This window comes from Salmo salar, chromosome 20 (assembly GCF_965601325.2).
Source record: "Salmo salar chromosome 20, fSalSal1, whole genome shotgun sequence".
NCBI classification, from domain to species: domain Eukaryota; kingdom Metazoa; phylum Chordata; class Actinopteri; order Salmoniformes; family Salmonidae; genus Salmo; species Salmo salar.
Window position 1 is genome coordinate 6553993 of NC_138310.1, and position 21692 is coordinate 6575684.

The 21692-nt window shown below is 41.6% G+C and overlaps 1 protein-coding gene across 4 annotated transcripts in view; it reads right to left on the minus strand.

Moving 5' to 3' along the window:
* Nucleotides 1-14274, minus strand: part of LOC100196459 (adaptor-related protein complex 3, sigma 1 subunit) — a 31481-nt gene extending 17207 nt beyond the window's left edge. For 2 of the 4 annotated variants that reach the window (XM_014160059.3, XM_014160060.3), the window contains exon 1: nucleotides 13898-14274. In XM_014160059.3, coding sequence (XP_014015534.1) covers nucleotides 13898-13966 — 69 coding nt within the window. In that variant the 5' untranslated portion in view covers nucleotides 13967-14274. 4 annotated transcript variants of the gene reach the window in all.
* Nucleotides 14275-21692: the final 7418 nt, after the last annotated feature.

Below are 21692 nucleotides of genomic sequence, written 5' to 3' on the forward strand. Positions count from 1 at the left end.
ACACCTTTATTTAACTAGGCAAGTCAGATTAAGAACACATTCTTATTTACAATGACGGCCTAGAAACGGGGGTTAACTGCCTTGTTCAGGTGGGATTCGTTTTTGCAACCTTCAGTTATCAGTCCAACGCTCTAACCACCTGCCTTACATTGCACTCCACAAGGATTAACAGGCTGACTACTTGTTACGCGAGGGCAGCAAGAAGCAAAGGTAAGTTGCTAGCTAGCATTAGACTTATAAAAAACTATCAATCTTAACATAATCACTAGTTAACTACACATGGTTGATGATATTGATGATATTACTAGTTTATCTAACGTGTCCTGCGTTGCATATAATCGATGCGGTGCCTGTTAATTTTCATTGAATCACAGCCTACTTCGACAAACGGGTGTTGATTTAACAAACGCATTTGCGAAAAAAGTACTGTCGTTGCACCAATGTACCTAACCATAAACATCAATGCCTAACAGGAATATTTAGACTTAGTCACCCGTTAGATAAAATACGGAACGGTTCCGTATGTCACAAAGAAAAAAACTTTTGTTTTCGAGATGATAGTTTCCCGGATTCAACCATATTAATGACCTAAGGCTCGTATTTGTGTGTTTATTATATTATAATTAAGTCTATGATTTGATAGAGCAGTCTGAGTGAGCGGTGGTAGGCAGCAGCAGGCTCGTAAGCATTCATTCAAACAGCCCTTCGCTGTGCTTCAAGCATTGCGCTGTTTATGACTTCAACCTGGGTGGGTATAATTTGTGGAATGTTCCAACAGGAATCTATTCCAAAAACTTCGTAAACAAGGTTTCCAAAAAACAACACATACAAAGTTGTATAGCGGCAGAATAAGATACCAGGTAGGGAGTGGTCCATTTCATTGCGTTTTTCACTCATCACGTTTATTCCAAAAAATGTCTCTCCTCACATGTCTGTTTGCCTATGGACAAACATTAAGAATAAGCTACGTGGTGAGTTGATGCCTATTCGGCAGCTAGTTAGCTAGGTTTGTATGCGTTGCTACTTTGTATGCGTTGTTGGTTGGCAACCTTTTACTTTACGTTTTTTGGAACAGATTCCTGTTGGAATGTTCCACAAATTATACCCACCCCTTCAAGCCTGTCAACTCCCAAGATTAGGCTGGTGTAACCGATGTGAAATGGCTAGCTAGTTAGCCGGGTGCACGCTAATAGCGTTTCAAACGTCACTCGCTCTGAGACTTGGAGTAGTTGTTTCCCTTCCTCTGCATGGGTAACGCTGCTTCGAGGGTGGCTGTTGTCGATGTGTTCCTGGTTTGAGCGAGGAGAGGGACGGAAGCTATACTGTTACACTGGCAATACTAAAGTGCCTATAAGAACATCCAATAGTCAAAAGGTATATGAAATACAAATCGTATAGTCCTATAATAACTACAACCTAAAACTTCTTACCTGGGAATATTGAAAACTCATGTTAAAAAGGAACCACCAGCTTTCATATGTTCCCATGTTCTGAGCAAGGCACTTAAACATTAGCTTTCTTACATGGCACATATTGCACTTTTACTTTCTTCTCCAACACTTTGTTTTGCATTGTTTAAACCAAATTGAACATGTTTCATTATTTATTTGAGGCTAAATAGATTTTATTGATGCATTATATTAAGTTAAAATAAGTGTTCATTTAGTATTGTTGTAATTGTCACTATTACAAAAAATAAAATTAAAATTAGCCGATTAATCGGTAGCGGCTTTTTTTGGCCCTCCAATAATCGGTATCGGCGTCGAAAAATCATAATCGGTCGACCTCTAGTCTGAATACTCTCTGAATGCACTGTATAGGCTACATTGAGTTTTTTTCCATTATCTTTATCTGCCGTTACTGCATAGCCTAAACTTTAGCGCGCCAAATACACACTGATTTTTTTACCTTTATTTAACTAGGCAAGTCCGTTAAGAACAAATTTTTATTTTCAATGACGGCCTAGGAACAGTGGGTTAACTGCCTTGTTCAGGGGCAGAACGACAGATTTGTACCTTGTCAGCTCGGGGATTCGATCTTGCAACCTTTCGGTTACTAGTCCAACGCTCTAACCACTAGGCTACGCCGCCGCCCCTCCAAATGCTTTTGGGAGAAGTTAACGTTGATCCACTGAAGCAAAAAGGACAATGTTGGACAAAAGATGCTAAATGGAAATGTTGACTATAAATAGAAGTGAGGGCCAGAACACTAGTCTAATGTTTGGGAAAGATTTGTGGTAAAAGAGAATGATTGCAGTGCCACTATGTTGTGTGTGATGATTGTGAGGCACTATACAAATTCAACAGTCTCTAGATAGGGACTTCAAAATGGCACGTCAAGGGAACTGTCCTGTTCAGATGGGTTAAATCTAATAGTAGCCTAATTGAAATATGGATACTGACTGTAGGTCTATAACCTCTCACATAGCCTAAGTTAAATGTTAACTCCTGCAGAATTCAGCATTTTTTGCAGTAAAATTATGCACAAAATGTACATTGAGTCGGTAACAGGAGTGGAGAATCGGGATTTATTTTCTTTCAGCATCTTGAAAGAATGAATGCGCGGTTAGGGACCGTCAGCAGAGTTGGCAGTGCTATCTTTATCAGCATCATAAAAGCTAATAGTATTTCAACTACATAAAATATGCACCCAAGCTGAATTGAAATCTTATTAAAATTGTTTTAACAGCTTTTATTTTCCTTAAAACCAGTCAAACTGATGTAATTTGGACATTTTGCACAGAAAGTTGTTCCTGTTTTTTTTTTTTTTTATTATTGCATTTTCTCCTCCTATCCCTAAACATCTATGCTGAGCGAGAGAAGCAGAGATTAACTTCTTTGGGATAGGGAGCGGTATTTTGACGTCTGGATGAAAAGCTTGCCCAAAGTAAACTGCCTGCTACTCAGGCCCAGAAGCTAGGATATGCAAATAATTGCTAGATTTGGATAGAAAACACTAAAGTTTCTAAAACTTAAAATAATGTCTGAGTATAACAGAACTGAAATTGCAGGCAAAACCCTGAGGACAAACCATTAAAAAAAAAAAATTCAGCATACCACTGATTTCAATGCCTGCCACTTTTATAATGGAGCGAAATCGTCCCCGATTGCAGTTCCTAGGGCTTCCACTAGATGTCAGTCTTTAGAAAGAGTTGCAGGATGTTTTTTGGAAAAATGAGTTGTAGTTTTTCTAAGTGGCTCCCATTTTGGCTGTAGTGTTTCCAAGCGCATGGCCGAGAGAGCGCGTTCTTTTTGTTTATCTCCAGTAAAGAAAATAACGATTCTCCGTCTTAAATTTGATTGCATATTAGGGTACCTAAGGATTGATTATAAACGTTGGATTGACTTGTTTGGATAAGTTTATTGGTAACGTTTGGGATTCATTTTGTATGCATTTTGAAGGAGGGAAACCGAGTGGATTATTGACTGAAGCGCGCCAGCTAAACTGAGTTTTTATGGATATAAAGAAGGAATTTATCAAACAAAAAGGACCATTTGTAATGTAGCTGGGACATTTTGGAGTGCCAACAGAAGAAGATCTTCAAAGGTAAGGCATACATTATATCGCTATTTCTGACTTTCGTGTCGCAACTCCCTGATTGAAAATGATTTATTATGCATGTGTGTGCTGGACGCTGTCCTCAGATAATCGCATGGTTTGCTTTCGCCGTAAAGCCTTTTTGAAATCTGACACCTTGGCTGGATTAACAAGTTAAGCTTTATTTTGATGTATTGCACTTGTGATTTCATGAAAGTTTAATATTTATAGTAATTTAATTTGAATTTGGCGTTCTGCCTTTTCACCGGATGTTGGCCAGGTGGGACGCTACCGTCCCACGTATCCATAAGAAGTTAACTGCCTTGTTCAGGGGCAGAACGAAAGATTTGTACCTTGTCAGCTCGGGGATTCGATCCAGCAATCTTACGGTTACTGGCCCAACGCTCTAACCACTAGGCTTACTTCCTCCCCGGAGTTACCTCAGGATCCGATCTTGAATAGGAAGCCCCAAAGCAAGGAGGAGCTGGAACCTCTGGATCCAGGGCAGCAAAGCTGTTTCTGGTCTGTGTCAGGTCCAGGCTCAACATCTCCAAGGATACCCCTGTTGCCAGAGGACGCTGTCTTCAACTTCCATGGCGAGTGATGTATCTCCATGGCTGGTTGGTTGTGTCGAGAACAGCTCCGTTCTCCAGGGAAGGGAAAGACCCTGTCGGGGATGGAACCCTGCTGGGCACCGGCCAGTCGCCTGTGGAGAATCGGCACGGCGGCGACACTTCCACCAGACCAGAGCGGTGTTCGGCTACTGGGGTGCAAGAAAATGTAGGCGGGCGTGGATTCCCCAGTAGCTTGTGTAGGTTTGCTACTTGCTTGCTAAGAGTAGCCACTTCGCCCCTGTAGTCCGCCGCAAGTAAGCAGTTGCTACATTGAAAGTCAGCGCGGTCCACATTGTCCCGGAACAAAGAAAAGTAAACACAGCTCCTGCAGTGCTGGAAAAGTTCAATAGCGACCTCCATTTGAGCCCGCCGAGCCAGCTAGGCTAGCTGGGCTTCCGTGTCTCTCCCCATCTGCGGAATCTGGAGGGATACCGGGACAGACAGCAGCGCTCACAGCAACTAAGTCCAACAGAGCCGCAGGATCCAAAATAAAAAGTATATAAAAACAATAAACCAATGTTTCTCGTTCAGCTTTCGACATTCAAACATATGTCGCGCTCAGAAGTGTTGTCATTCAACTAGAGAACTTGTTTTCATGCAAATATTTTGGCGTGAGAAATACTGCACCAAAACATCTTATTTACATATATACAGTTGAAGTCGGAAGTTTAGCCAAATACATTTAAAAACTCGGTTTTTCACAATTCCTGACATTTAATCCTAGTAAATATTCCCTGTTTTAGGTCATTTAGGCTCACCACTGTACTTTATGAATGTGAAATGTCAGAATAATAGTAGAGAGAATTATTTATTTCAGCTTTTATTTCTTTCATCACACATTCCCAGTGGGTCAGAAGTTTACATACACTCAATTAGTATTTGGAAGCATTGCCTTTAAATTGTTTAACTTGGGTCAAATGTTTCAGGTAGCCTTCCACAAGCTTCCCACAATAAATTGGGTGAATTTTGGCCCATTCCTCCTGACAGAGCTGGTGTAACTGAGTCAGGTTTGTAGGCCTCCTTGCTCACACACACTTTTTCAGTTCTGCCCACAAATTTTCTATGGGGTTGAGGTCAGGGCTTTGTGATGGCCATTCCAATACCTTGACTTTGTTGTCCTTAAGCCACATTCCAGCCCACTTCCTCCACATACAACACCCGCTCTGCCAGTCACATTCTGTTAACGGTCCCCAAAGCGCACACATCCCTGGGTCACTCATCTTTTCAGTTCTTTGCAGCTAGCGACTGGAACGAGCTGCAATAAAGTTTTACAATTTTATCTCCATCTCTTCATTCAAAGAATCAATCATGGACACTCTTACTGACAGTTGTGGCTGCTTTGTGTGATGTATTGTTGTCTCTACCTTCTTGCCCTTTGTGCTGTTGTCTGTGCCCAATAATGTTTGTACCATGTTTTGTGCTGCTGCCATGTTGTTGCTACCATGCTATACTGTTGTCTTAGGTCTCTCTTTATGTAGTGTTTCTCTTGTCGTGATGCGTTTTGTCCTATATTTGTATTTTATAAAACATTTCATTTTTAATCCCAGCCCTCATCCTTTTGGGAGGCCGACTTTCCTAGTTAAATAAAAGTTGAAATAAATCAAAAATAAAATAAATAGATGTTAGAACATTGCTGCAGGGACTTGCTTCCATTCAGCCCCAAGTATTAGTGAGGTCGGGCACTGATGTTGGGAGGTTAGGCCTGGCTCGCAGTCAGGGCCCTGTGCAGGCCAGTCAAGTTCTTCCACACGGATCTCAACAAAAATGTCTGTATGGACCTCGCTTTGTGCAGGAGCATTGTCAAGCTGAAACAGGGTCTTCCCCAAACTGTTGCCACAAAGTTGGAATCACCGAATTCTCAAGAATGTCATTGTTTGCTGTACTGTTAAGATTTCCTTTCACTGGAACTAAGGGGCCTAGGCCGAACCATGAAAAACAACCCCAGACCATTATTCCACCGCCAACAAACTTTACAGTTGGCACTGTGCGTTCGGGCAGGTAGTGTTCTCCTGACATCCGCCAAACCCAGATTTGTCCGTCGGACAGCTAGATAGTGAAGTGTGATTCATCACTCCAGAAAACACGTTTCCACTGCTCCAGAGTCCAATGGCCGCGAGCTTTACACCACTTCAGCCGATGCTTGGAATTGCTTACAGTGAGCTCCCGACAAAGTTATTGTGCTGACGTTGCTTCCAGAGGCCGTTTGGAACTCTTGTGAGTGTTGCAACCGAGGACAGGTGATATTTACAAGGTTCAGCACTCGGCGGTCCCGTTCTGTGAGCTTGTGTGGTGGCCTACCACTTCGTGGCTGAGCCGTTGTTGCGCCTAGACGTTTCCACTTCACAACAACAGCACTTACAGTCGACTGGGGCAGCTCTAGCAGGGCAGAAATTTGATGAACTGACTTGTCGGAAAGGTGGCATCCTAAGACGGTGTCATGTTCAAAGTCACTGCTCTTCAGTACGGGCCATTCTACTGCCAATGTTTGTCTGTGGAGAATGCATGGCTGTGCTCAATTTTGTACACCTGTCAGCCATGGGTGAGGCTGAAATAGCCGAATCCACTAATTTCAAGGGTGGGGGGGATGTGTGTTGGAGGTCGACCGATTATGATTTTTAAACACCGATACTGATTATTGGTGGACCAAAAAACCAAGCCGATACCGATTAATCGGCCAATTTATATATTTAAAAAAAGGGCGGGCTGACTACCTGTTATGCGAGTGCAGCAAGGAGCCAAGGTAAGGTGCTAGCTAGCATTAAACTTATATCTTAACATAATCACTAGTTAGCCACACATGGTTGATGATATTACTAGTTTATCTAGCGTGTCCTGCGTTGCATACAAATTAACAGGCACCGCATCGATTATCATTGAACCACAGCCTACTTCGCCAAACGGGTGATTTAATAACAAGCGCATTCGTGAAAAAAAGCACTGTTGTTGCACCAATGTGTACCTAACATTAACATCAACGCATTACTTAAAATCAATATACAAGTATATCTTTTTAAACCTGCATATTTAGTTAATATTGCCTGCGAACATGTATTTATTTTAACTAGGGAAATTGTGTCACTTCTCTTGCATTCTGTGTAACACAGTCAGGGAATATGCAGCAGTTTGGGCCGCCTGGCTCGTTGCTTACTGTGTGAAAACCATTTCTTCCTAACAAAGACAGTCAAGTTCGCCAAACGGGATGATTTAACAAAAGCGCATTTTCAAAAAAAGCACAATCGTTGCACGAATGTACCTAACCATAAACATCAACGCCCTTCTTACAATCAATACACAGAAGTATATATTTTTAAACCTGCATATTTAGTTAAAATAAATTTATGTTAGCAGGTAATATTAACTAGGCAAATTGTGTCACTTCTCTTGCATTCATTGTACGCAGAGTCAGGGTATATGCAAATTTGGGCTGCCTGGTTCGTTGCGAACTAATTTGCCCAAATTTTACATAATTATGACATAACATTGAAGGTTGTGCAATGTAACAGCAATATTTAGACTTATGGTTGCCACCCGTTAGATAAAATACGGAACGGTTCCGTATTTCACTGAAAAAAATAAACGTTTTGTTTTCGAAATTATAGTTTCCGGATTTTACCATATTAATGACCTAAGGCTCGTATTTCTGTGTGTTATTATAGTATAATTAAGTCTATGATTTGATTGAGCGGTGGTATGCAGCAGCAGGCTCGTAAGCATTCATTCAAACAGCACTTTCGTGCATTTGCCAGCAGCTCTTCGCAATGCTTCAAGCATTGCGCTGTTTATGACTTCAAGCTTATCAACTTCCGAGATTAGGCTGGCAATACTAAAGTACCTATTATAACATCCAACAGTCAAAGGTATATGAAATACAAAATGGTATTGAAAGAAATAGTCCTATAAGAACTACAACTTCTTACCTGGGAATATTGAAGACTCATGTTGAATGGAACCACCAGCTTACTTTCATATGTTCTCATGTTCTGAGCAAGGAACTTAAACGTTAGCTTTTTTACATGGCACATATTGCATTTTTACTTTCTTCTCCAACACTGTGTTTTTGCATTATATAAACCAAATTGAGCAAGTTTCATTTTTTATTTGAGACTAAATAGATGTTATTTATGTATTATATTAAGTTAAAATAAAAATGTTCATTCAGTATTGTAATTATTACAAATACACACACACACACACACACACACACACATATATTGTGGCAAACCTCTTCAAAGTTAGGAGCGTTTGTCACAAATTAAGTGGGAAACTGTCACCAAAGTCAGCCAAGAATGAAAGTTATTTCGAACATGACAGTACCTGTGTGTTTGTTTCGCTGTCCTGGTCCACCCAGGCCGCAGGTAAGGTCAAGGATAGCAGGGTTCGGTACACAAATCTGGTTCTCGGTAGGTCCAGGTCTAAACGCCAACAGGTAAGTCCAAAACAGTCCAGCTCTTACACGGTAAATCCAGCCAATGTAGATTGTCTCTTTCTCTATGGTTCATAGATCCTTCCCGCCCTCTCTCTCTCTCTCTCTTCCTGGTTTTTCTTGACCTTTTATCTGTGGGTCGGCTCCACCTTCTGAGGGTTCCCCTTGCTTCTGGGAATTGTAGTTTTGGCAGTCGGCCATTTTGTGATCTGTAGTTCTGATCGGGGTGGCCATTTTAGTGATCGGGCAGAGCCCGTTTATTAGTTCTGCCCTCACATATCTGCCATTTATCACTTGACCCCCTTCTTTGCCACAATATACACACATACACACATACATATATACACACACATATACATATACACATACATATATACACACACATATACACAGACATATACATATATAGCTCAAAAAAAGGGAACACTTAAACAACACATCCTAGATCTGAATGAAAGAAATAATCTTATTAAATACTTTTTTCTTTACATAGTTGAATGTGCTGACAACAAAAATCACACAAAAATAATCAATGGATATCCAATTTATCAACCCATGGAGGTCTGGATTTGGAGTCACACTCAAAATTAAAGTGGAAAACCACACTACAGGCTGATCCAACTTTGATGTAATGTCCTTAAAACAAGTCAAAATGAGGCTCAGTAGTGTGTGTGGCCTCCACGTGCCTGTATGACCTCCCTACAACGGTTGGGCATGCTTCTGATGAGGTGGTGGATGATCTCCTGAGGGATCTCCTCCCAGACCTGGACTAAAGCATCCGCCAACTCCTGGACAGTCTGTGGTGCAACGTGGCGTTGGTGGATGGAGCGAGACATGATGTCCCAGATGTGCTCAATTGGATTCAGGTCTGGGGAACGGGCGGGCCAGTCCATAGCATCAATGCCTTCCTCTTGCAGGAACTGCTGACACACTCCAGCCACATGAGGTCTAGCATTGTCTTGCATTAGGAGGAACCCAGGGCCAACCGCACCAGCATATGGTCTCACAAGGGCTCTGAGGATCTCATCTCGGTACCTAATAGCAGTCAGGCTACCTCTGGTGAGCACATGGAGGGCTGTGCGGCCCCCCAAAGAAATGCCACCCCACACCATGACTGACCCACCGCCAAACCGGTCATGCTGGAGGATGTTGCAGGCAGCAGAACGTTCTCCACGGCGTCTCCAGACTGTCACGTCTGTCACATGTGCTCAGTGTGAACCTGCTTTCATCTGTGAAGAGCCAGTGGCGAATTTGCCAATCTTGGTGTTCTCTGGCAAATGCCAAACGTCCTGCACGGTGTTGGGCTGTGGATGTCGGGCCCTCATACCACCCTCATGGAGTCTGTTTCTGACCATTTGAGCAGACACATGCACATTTGTGGCCTGCTGGAGGTCATTTTGCAAGGCTCTGGCAGTGCTCCTCCTGCTCCTCCTTGCACAACGGCGGAGGTAGCGGTCCTGCTGCTGGGTTGTTGCCCTCCTACGGCCTCCTCCACGTCTCCTGATGTACTGGCCTGTCTCCTGGTAGTGCCCCCATGCTCTGGACACTACGCTGACAGACACAGCAAACCTTCATGCCACAGCTCGCATTGATGTGCCATCCTGGATGAGCTGCACTACCTGAGCCACTTGTGTGGGTTGTAGACTCCGTCTCATGCTACCACTAGAGTGAAAGCACCGCCAGCATTCAAAAGTGACCAAAACATCAGCCAGGAAGCATAGGAACTGAGAAGTGGTCTATGGTCACCACCTGCAGAACCACTCCTTTATTGGGGGTGTCTTGCTAATTGCCTATAATTTCCACCTGTTGTCTATTCCATTTGCACAACAGAATGTGACATTTATTGTCAATCAGTGTTGCTTCCTAAGTGGACAGTTTGATTTCACAGAAGTGTGATTGACTTGGAGTTACATTGTGTTGTTTAAGTGTTCCCTTTATTTTTTTGAGCAGTGTATATTATATACACACACACACACACACACACACACACAAAAAAAATATTTAAAAAAATAAAATAAAAAAATAATAATAATCGGCATCTGCTTTTTTTTGGTCCTCCAATAATCAGTATCAGCGTTGAAAAATCATAATCGGTCGACCTCTACTTTAAACCCCTTATTCCCCTTTGAGACCACTCTTTCAAAGTCACAGATCTCTTCTTCTAGCCACAGTAGCCAAAATAATGGGCAACTGGGCATTTTTATACATGACCCTAAGCATGATGAGATGTAAATTGCTTAATTAACTCAAGAACCATACCTGTGTGGAAGCACCTGCTTTCAGTATACTTTATAGCCCTCATTTACTCAAGCATTTCCTTTATTTTGGCAGTTACCTGTATGTCCAGTGTCATGATGCCTGGCCACAACTGTTCATCAAGAAATGTTATTTTAATGTTGCCAACACGTCTTACAAAACATAAAAACTATTGGAAGATATTAGTTGTTCCATATATTTTGACTACAGTACCAGTAAAAAGTTGACACCTACTCATTCAAGGTTTTTTCTTTATTTTGTACTATTTTCTACATTGTATGAAATAACATATGGAATCATGTAGTAAAAATTTTATATTTTTTTTAAAAAGGGTTTAACAAATCAGAATATATTTTATATATGAGATTCTTCAAAAGTAGCCACCCTTTGCCTTGACAGCTTTCCACACTCTTGGCATTCTCTCAACCAGCTACATGCATTTCAATTAACAGGTGTGCCTTGTTAAAAGTTAATTTGTGGAATTTCTTTCCTTCTTAATGCGTTTGAGCCAATCAGTTGTGTTGTGACAAGGTAGGGTTGGTATACAGAAGATGGCCCTATTTGGTAAAAGACCAAGTCCATATTATGGCAAGAACAGCTCAAATAAGCAAAGAGAAATGACAGTCCATAATTTCTTTAAGAAATGAACTCTGATGCATTTATTTGGGCTGCAATCTGAGGTGCAGTTAACTCTAATGAATGTATCCTCTGCAGCAGACGTAACTCTGGGTCTTCCTTTCCTGTGGCAGTCCTCATGAGAGCCAGTTTCATCATAGCGCTTGATGGTTGTTCCGACTGCACTTGAAGAAGTTCTTGACATTTTCCGGATTGACTGACCTTCCAAGTAGCAGACATCTCAACATCAACTCTTCTGAGGAGACTGCGTGAATCAGGCCTTCATGGTCGAATTGCTGCAAAGAAACCACTACTAAAGGACACCAATAATAAAAAGAGACTTGCTTGGGCCAAGAAACACGAGCAATGGACATTAGACCGGTGGAAATCGGTCCAAATTTGAGATTTTTGGTACCAACCGCCGTGTCTTTGTGAGACGCAGAGTAGGTGAACGGATGATTTCCGCATGTGTGGATCCCAACGTGAAGCATGGAGGAGTAATGTGTTATTTCATAGTTTTGATGTCTTCACTATTATTCTACAATGTAGATAATAGTAAAATAAAGAAAAACCCTTGAATGAGTAGGTCTGTCCAAACTTTTGACTGGTACTGTATGTCCTTTGACCTATGTATGTACGGCAGGCCAGTGGTCGAAAATAGGTCATTGATGAAAGACGAAATTGTCGTACCTTGACATGAATGGTGTATGACAGCTGACGACCTTAGAATTCCACTTCATTCAGCAAGAAACAAACTACGGTTGCGGTGGGCTAAGGAAAACACTGAACACTGGAGAATTGGAAAAACATTGCGCGTCTGATGAATCCAGTTTGCAGCTGATGGGAGGACTAGACTGTTGGGAAAGTATTCCAGGTGAAGCTGGTTGAGAGAATGCCAAGAGTGTGCAAAGCTGTCATCAAGGCAAAGGGTGGCTACTTTGAAGAAACTCAAATATAAAACATATTTTGATTTGTTTAACACTTTTTTGGTTACTACATGATTCCATGTGTTATTTCATACTTTTGATGTCTTCACTATTATTCTACAATGTAGAAAATAGTAAAAATCAAGAAAAACTCTTGAATGAATAGGTGTCCAAACTTTTGACTGGTACTGTAAACTGAACAAAAATATATGTCAAAGTGTTGGTCTCATGTTTCATGAGGTGAAATAAAATACCCCAGAAAGGTTCCATACGCACAAAAAGCTTATTTCTCTCAAATGTTTCACAGAAATTTGTGTACATCCCTTTTAGTGAGCATTTCTCCTTTGCCAGGATAAGCCATCCACCTAACAGGTGTGGCATATCAAGAAGCTGATTAAACAGCATGATCATTACACAGGTGCACCTTGTGCTGGGGGCAATAGAAGGCCACTAAAATGTGCAGTTGTGTCACACAACAATGCCACAGATGGCTCAAGTTGAGGGAGCATGCGATTGGCATGCTGATTACAGGAATGTCCACCAGAGCTGTTGCCAGAGAATTGAATGTTAATTTCTCAACGATAAACTGCCTCCAACATTGTTTTAGAAATTTGGCCAACCGGCCTCAACCGCAGACCATGTGTAACCAGGCCAGCCCAGGACCTCTACATCTGGCTTCTTTACCTGCAAGAATATCTTAAACCAGACACCCGGACAGCTTATGAAACTGAGGGGTATTTCTGTCTGTAATAAAGCCCTTTTGTGGAGAAAAACTCATTCTGATTGGCTGGGCCTGGCTCCCCAGTGGGTGGGCCTATGCCATCCCAGGCCCACCCATGGCTTCGCCCCTGCCCAGTCATGTGGAATTCATAGAGTAGGGCCTATAGTTAAATTGACATTTCCTTATATGAACTAACTCAATAAAATCGTTCACTGTTGCATGTAGTGTTTATATTGTTCAGTATAATATGAGTTGGTTTGGAGTGATATAACATGATTAGACACATTCATAATCCATTGTAGTCTATGTCAAGTGATGACTAAAGAAACAAAATATTTAAAAAAGCAGTTTGGTGGGGGATCAACTACAATCACATGTAATAAGGCAAAATGGGTGAACTTTCCCTTAAATTGGTTTTGGGAAACCGGCCCTGGTCTCAAATTACACCGTTTCAGAATATGACTAGCACCGTTAGCTAATGTTTGTTTTCAATAATGATACAGTTAATTAGCACAACGAAGTTTTAGCTAACAACATTGCCATAGTTAACTCGTTAACGTTAGCTAGTTGTCAGCCCAAAATGAAATAGCTAATGTTAGTTAGCTATGTCACATTAAACAAAGCTTTTGTATAAGTAACGTTACACGAGAATCCCAGTGTAGTTAGCTAGCTTGTTACTCTTAACTTTACTTAATTCCTAACGTACAGTAAGTAACGTTATCTAGCTAAATCATTTTAACGTTAGCTGTGTGACAGATTTGCTTGCTACTAACTGTTAGTAGATTAGAAACAATCGCATACTCACGTAATGCTCGTAGAATTTAGAAAGCCGAGGTTTTCCATGGTTGTTGAATATTAGTATGGCTTTAATCATGTTGTTCTGTTTTATGAGGGGCGAACAAAAATTGTATACCTGGGACCCTAAAATCCGTTTCAATCTAGCTAGCTAAAACGGCTAACAGGCTAAATTACATGTCGCTTCTAAATCCAGTTTTTGCGGAAATAGTCCACGTTAAAAAACATGAATCTTCTTCTAACTACAGCAGCCGTGGTGGGTCAAACTGCGATGGTAAACGTTTCATTTGACCAGTCAAACCTCAACCACCTTTTTGAAGACACTTGAGACAGCTGGAGATGTCCCATTTTACTAGATCTGAAACCACTGGATAGTGTTACCAAAATGGCGGAAAAGTCTGAGCGATCTTCTTCTTCGTGTAGTTTTCCGGCAGACTAGTCGCTTTATTATTGCATGTTGCTGACTTTCACAGAGTGTGAATAGCACATTTTCTTTACAACCCCTGTAGTTCTTCTGCACTAAAATTTCAGTCACCCCAAAACGTATCTGCTGTTAACCCACCAAATCAATCTTCTGGGATTTCCATTTAATCTGTGCTGTACAATTAATGACCATAGCAATAAATCCGACCTTATTAAAACTCATCCTCTCTGGTTCTTTCTTTTCATGCCTAGGCCTACGCACTGGGGGCTTGCAGTCAAATAACTCACCCTTATGATATCCTTTATTCTTTTCACTTCTTCTGCATAGGAAACATTCTGCCCCACTCGAAACTCTGGCAGTCTCAACCTGCCTCTCTCTTATAGTGCACTTCGGATCACCAGCTGCATGGTCACCCCTACAGTTGACACACAGTGCTTTCTCTATCACAACTTTACACTCCATCTGACTATGCCCTCCTGCACATTTCTCACATCGTGGGATCTCTCTTCTACACACTGCTGCAACATGTCTGAATCCTTAGCACCTGAAGTTCAGAACAGTCCCTCACATAATAGCAAATATAAACAAACCTGACCTTATCAGGTAGAAAATATGTGTCAAAGCTCAGTGAGACAGACAGGTTATTCTCAGTTACGCCATTGGGTCTAAGTCTCACCAAACGGTGGGCGTCACAAAACACCAGGAATATTATTTTTCATTTGATCCACCTCTACCCCACTAATCACTCAGGTTGAACCCTTTGACGCATGACTCGAAGCGGCAGCTTCCTCTGGGTGGAGCATGCACAAAACATTCCAAACAATTCCAATTCTCGAAACATTCACAGATGTAACCATTCCCAGTTTGTCCTTAACCAAGCTTGACACAACGTATGGGTTAGCCAAAAAGCAAGAATACACTCTTTCCAAAAATGTCACTCCTACCAGTCCAAACTGCCAACTGACTCTATTTCAAGATCCTCAAGAGAGCAAGTAGACTTATAGGTAAGTTTACTTGGTTTGTATCCAGGAGACGAAGGTATGTACTCAGGAGACGAAGGTCTGAACTTAGCGCCATTCTTGCGCCCTCGCGTCATAGCACTTCTTCTTAGCCAATCAGAAGAACACAATCTTTTTGCTTACACCTAACATACGGGGTATCTTGAGGGGCCATCAAGAAGTGTGCAGGATTTGAGGCAAGGGGTTGATTTTGGATAAAAGGGGCCTTGCAGAAGGTTTTTTCATAAACTGAAACATGCTTGAGTAATTTTGTGGGAGAATGGAAGTATAAAGAAAAATGTATGGAGGGTCTTGCCATCTCTGGCAGACTGCAGACCATTTTATGTGTTTTCCTCTTAGGGATGACTTTTATGATATTAACAAAATAAGATATTTGAAGAATGATTCATGAACAAGTGGAGTTGCAGCCATGGTCCATGTCATAGGCCTGAAAATAACGTCATGCACACTACCCCCTAACTCAGGTCGCTCTCCCCTGCTCAGGAGTTCCATGCATCAACCAATGGTTGTGTGCCACGTCATTGACTGTGTCATCGACTGACAGATAGCTATATCATATGATGTGGTTAGCTGATACGTAAAAAAATATATATCGAGGCGTAAAATCTGGCAGGTGTCAACAATGTCTGAGCAGAGGAACGCGCCCTCAGTATTTGCAAATAATGACAAAAAAAACTTGTATAGGTTTGTCCCTGTGTGTTACACTGATTCTTTAAACCCCATTCTCTCTCTCTCGCTCTGTTTTCCCCCAAGATGAACCAGTCCATCAGATGTCAATGTTGAGTCTGAAGTTCAGTGCCGGGGGAGTCATTGCCTTCGGGCAGACTGTCTTAACCATAGGGGGCTGGGCTGCTGGCTCCTATGGCCAGACCCTTTCAGATTGCGAGAAAATGTGCCTGTTTTTAAGATTTCAAATAAATCAGAACAGAAGGGAGCTACCATTCCCACTGACAGGTGACTTCTAAGCTGTGACTCAGCACAGCTTTCAAAGATCTGCCATTTCGGGTGTTTGAGGCAAACACTTGCAGCCCACAGATTGATATTAATCCAAAATGTAATCAGCTGTTAAGAATGATGTAACTGTCATCCACTTACATTTTTAAAAGTTATCTGGGCTGATTACAATTTGTTCATTTTTGTCATCTGAATTACGTAATACATTACAAGTAATCCGTTACTACCCAGCTCCTCCAACACTTCACTGAACTGATGCCCATATTCCAACCATGACCACTCTCCAACGTCAAACTCCTCTCTCTCTTTCTTTCTTTCTCTCTCTCTTCTATGAGTGAATTTGTGTGAGTCATCAGGTTTCCAATAAATGTTGTTGTACAATAGGAAAAACTACAGGCTAAAGCCTACAGCTACAATAACATTTTTATTTTTTAAATGGGCCTATCCATATCATGTCAGCATTTCCTATTTGGTCCAGTCTTTTCATTTAGTAAAGTAGTGAAATAGCTGTGTGGGAGAATGACATCCCCATTATTCCCATTTACCTGATGAATTGGAAACAGCAATCTTCTGGTTAGGCCTACACCCATACTTCCCACAAGTGCCATTGTTTTCATTTTTGGACATGTTTCACCTAGGTTAAGCCTCTAGGTGGAGCAAGAGCCCGATTGATTTAGATTAATAAGCAAACAAATATACACTGTACAAAACATTAAGGACACCTGCTCTTTCCATGACATAGACTGACCAGGTGAATCCAGGTGAAAGCTATGATCCCTTATTGATGTCACTTGTAGAATCCACTTCAATCAATGTAGATGAAGGGGAGGAGACAGGTTAAAGAAGGATTTTTAAGTCTTGAGACAATTCAGACATGGATTGTGTATGTGTGCCATTCAGAATGGGCAAGACAAAAGATTTAGGTGCCTTTGAACGAGGTATAGTAATAGATGCCAGGTGCACCGGTTTGAGTGTGTTAAGAACTGCAACGCTGCTGGGTTTTTCATACTCCTGTGTGTATCAAGAATGCTCTACCACCCAAAGGACATCCATGCAACTTAACACAACTGTGGGAAGCATTCAAGTCAACATGGGCCAGCATCCCTGTGGAACGCTTTCGACACCTAGGGATACCTAGTCAGTTGCACAACTGAATGCATTCAACCAAATTGTATCTTCCGCATTTAACCCAACTCTGAATCAGAGATGTGCATCCACGTCACCCACGCCCGGGGAGCAGTTGTTGTTAGGGGTTAACTGCCTTGCTCAAGAGCAAAGTATCTTAACTGGGCTTTGGGCCACCACGAGTTGCCAGAACAGCTTCAATGCTCCTTGGCATAGATTTTACTAGTGTCTGGAACTCTATTGGAGGGATTCTACACAATTCTCCCATGATAAATTCCATCATTTGGTGTTTTGATGGTGGTGGAAAACGCTGTCTCAGGCGTCGTTCCAGAATGAGTCTGCCATAAGTGTTCAATTCGGTTGATATGGTGACTGAGACAGACAAACACACACACACTTTAAATCCCCTTTTCTCCTTTGCGACCCCTCTTTCAAAGTCACTGAGATCTTTTCTAGCCATGGTAGCCAAAATAATGGGCAACTGGGCATTTTTAAACATGACCCTAAGCATGATGTGATGTTAATTGCTTAATTAACTCAAGAACCATACCTGTGTGGACGCACCTGCTTTCAGTATACTTTATATCCCTAATTTACTCAAATGTTTCCTTGTTTTTGGCAGTTACTTGTATGTCCAAAGTGTCATGATGCCTGGCCATAACTGTTCATCATGAAATTCAATCTTAATATTGCCAATATTTCTTACAAAAGTGAAAACTATTGGACAAAATGATTAGTTCCGTATATTTTGACTATGTCCTTCTGACCTATATATGTATGTATACATCTATATGCCTATACTGTACACAGTTAATTTCTTCCCAGTTAATTTCCAGTAGCTGGGAACAAATGGCACCATGTCTGGATAACCTACAGGCTGTTTTTGTGGTGGGAATTAACATCCATGATTAAACGTTACATGGTGATTTCAATTTAGTCACCGTGTAGTTTGGGGAGGATCCATGGAAGGTGTGCAGAAAGTATAGCAGTGGGTGAAAAAGGATATACAATGGTAATAATAACTAAAGACAAATGTTGACAATAAGCAAAACTATATGACCAAAAGTATGTGGACACCTGCTCGTCAAACATCTCATTCCAAAATAATGGGCATTAATATGGAGTTGGTCCCCTTTTCTGCTATTACAGCCTCCTCTCTTCTGGGAAGACTTTCCACTAAATGTTGGAACATTGCTGTGGGGACTTAATTCCATTCAGCAACAAGAGCAAGGTTGGGCACTGATGTTGGGTAATTAGGCCTGGCTCACAGTCGGCGTTCCAATTCATCCCAAAGTTGTTTGATGGGGTTGAAGTCAGGGCTATGTGCAGGCCAGTCAAGTTCTTCGAACACCAATCTCTACAAACTATTTCTGTATGGACCTCGATTTGTGTGTGGGGGCATTGTCAAGCTGAAACAGGAAAAGGCCTTCACCAAACTGTTGCCACAAATTTGGAAGCACAGAATCGTCTAGAATGTCATGGTATGCTGTAGTGTTAAGAATATCTCTTCACTGAAACAAAGTGGCCTAGCCTGAACCATGAAAAACAGCTCCAGATCATTATTCCTCCTCCACCAAACTTTACAGTTGGCACTATGCATTCTGGCAGGAAGCGTTCTCCTGGCATCCACCAAACCCAGATTCGTCCATCGAACTGCCAGATGGTGACACGTGATTCATCAGTCCAGAGAAGTCATTTCCACTGCTCCAGAGTCCAATGTAGGCGAGCTTTACACCACTCTTAGGCTTGTGTGCGGCTGCTCGACAATGGAAACCCATTTCATGAAGCTCACAACAAACAGTTCTTGTGCTGACATTTCTTCTAGAGGCAGTTTGGAACTCGATAGTGTGTGTTGCTACGGCGGTCCTGTTTTGTGAGCTTATGTGGCCTACCACTTCGCGGCTGAGCCGCTGTTGGTCCTAGACATTTCCACTTCACAATAACAGCACTCTAGCAGGGCAGAAATTTGATGAACTGACTTGTTGGAAAGGTGGCATCCTATGATGGTGCCACATGGAAAGTTACTGAGCTCTTCAGTGAGGCCATTCTACTACAAATGTTTGTCTATGGAGATTGCATGGTTGTGTGCTCAATTTCATATACCTGTCAGCAACGGGTGTGGCTGAAATATCCGAACACTAATTTGAATGGGTGTCCACATACTTTTGTATATACAGTGTATAACCAAATTATATCCTTCAACCGTAATAATGCCTGAGCAATAAAATGTCTCAGTTTAAACCCTTTCTCTGGCAATGACTGGCATTGAACCCAGATCATCATGTGCTGCAAATGTTGCAAGACGCTGAGCTAAGCATTGGCAATAGATCAGGGAACTGACCCAAGTCTGACCCAAGTCTCAGACCTGTTACTCATTGCATGTGCATGGTTCAATTCCAGTCACCACACCCTCACGTCACAGTTCACCCCCCTTTGACCTCCTCGCCCTCTCCACACAGACCCCAGCAGCTGATAAACTGACTGAAGGTGGAAGGTGGAGGTGGAAAAAGTACTAAATTGTCAAACTTGAGTAAAAGTAAATATACCCTCATGGAAAATGACTCAAGTAAAAGTGAAAGTCACCCAGTAAAACACTCCTTGAGAAAAAGTCAAAAAATATTTGGTTTTAAATATACTTAAATATCGAAAGTAAAATTAAACTGCTGAAATATAATTAAGTATTAAAAGTGTAAATAATTTTAAATGTCTCATATTAAGCAAACCAGACTGCACCATTTTCATATATATATTTTTTTTACAGATAGCCAGGGGCACACGCCAACACCCAGACATAATTTACAAACAAGCATGTGTGTTTAGGGAGTCCACCAGATCAGAGGCAGTATGGAGGACCAGGGATGTTTTCTTGATAAGTGAGAGAATTGGAACATTTTCCTGTCCTGCTAAGCATTCAAAATGTATTTTTGGGTGTCAGGGAAAATGTATGGAGTAAAAAGTATATTATTTTCTTTTGGAATGTAGTGACGTAAAAGTAAAATTTGTAAAAAAAAATATAAATAGTAAAGTACAAATCAAATTTTATTTGTCACATGTCTCGAATACAACAGATAAGCTTTACCGTGAAATTGCCACGTCCTGACCAGTATAAGGGGTTATTGGTTATTGTAGTTTGGTCAGGACGTGGCAGGGGGTATTTGTTTTATATGGTTCGGGGTGTGTGTATACTTAGAGGGGTGTTGTATTGATGTGTTCCGGGGTTTTTGGTTTATGTTCTTGTTTTGTATTCTAGGTTGTCTATGTTGTGTATTTCTTTGTTTGCCTGGTGTGGCTCTCAATCAGGAACAGCTGTACATCGTTGTTTCTGATTGAGAGTCATACTTAAGGAGCTCGTTTTTCACCTGTCCCTTTGTGAGTAGTTGTCTTTGCACTGCTGTTAGTTTAGCCTGCGAAACTGTCATTCTGTCGCTTCTTTGTTTTCTTGTTTTTTTCCGTGTTCCCGTTTAAATAAAATAATGATGAGCACGCAACCCGCTGCGCCTTGGTCTCTACATTACGACATTCGTGACAGAAATGCCTACATACAAGCCCTTAACCAACAATGCAGTTTTAAGAAAATAGAGTTAAGAAAATATTATAGTAAATAAACTAAACATAATATTTTTTTAATAAAAGTAACACAAGAAAATAATAATAATATGACTACAGTATATACAGCGGGAACCGTACCGAGTCAATGTGCGGGGGTACAGGTTAGTCGAGGTAATTTGTACATGTAGGTAGGGATAAAGTGATAATGCATAGATAATAAACAGCAAGTAGCAGCAGTGTAAAAACAAAGCGGGCGTGGTCAATGCAAAGAGTGGCCATTAATTGTTCAGCAGTCTTCTGGCTTGGGGGTAAAAGCTGTTAAGGAGCCTTTTAGACCTAGACTTGGCACTCCGGTACCTCTTGCCATGCGGTAGCAAAGAGAACAGTCTATCACTTGGGTGACTGGAGTCTTTGACCATTTCTGGGGACTTCCTCTGACACCGCCTATTATATAGGTCCTGGATGGCAGGAAGCTTGGCCCCAGTGATGTACTGGGCTGTACGCACTACCCTCTGTAGTGCCTTATGGTCGGATGCCAAGCAGTTGCCATACCAGGCGGTGATGCAACCGGTCAGGATGCTCTCGATGGTACAGCTGTATAACCTTTTGAGGATCTGGGGACCCATGCCAAATCTTTTCAATCTCCTGAGGGGGAAAAGGCGTTGTCGTGCCCTCTTCATGGCTTTCTTGGTGTGTTTGGACCATGATAGTTTGTTGGTGATGTGGACACCAAG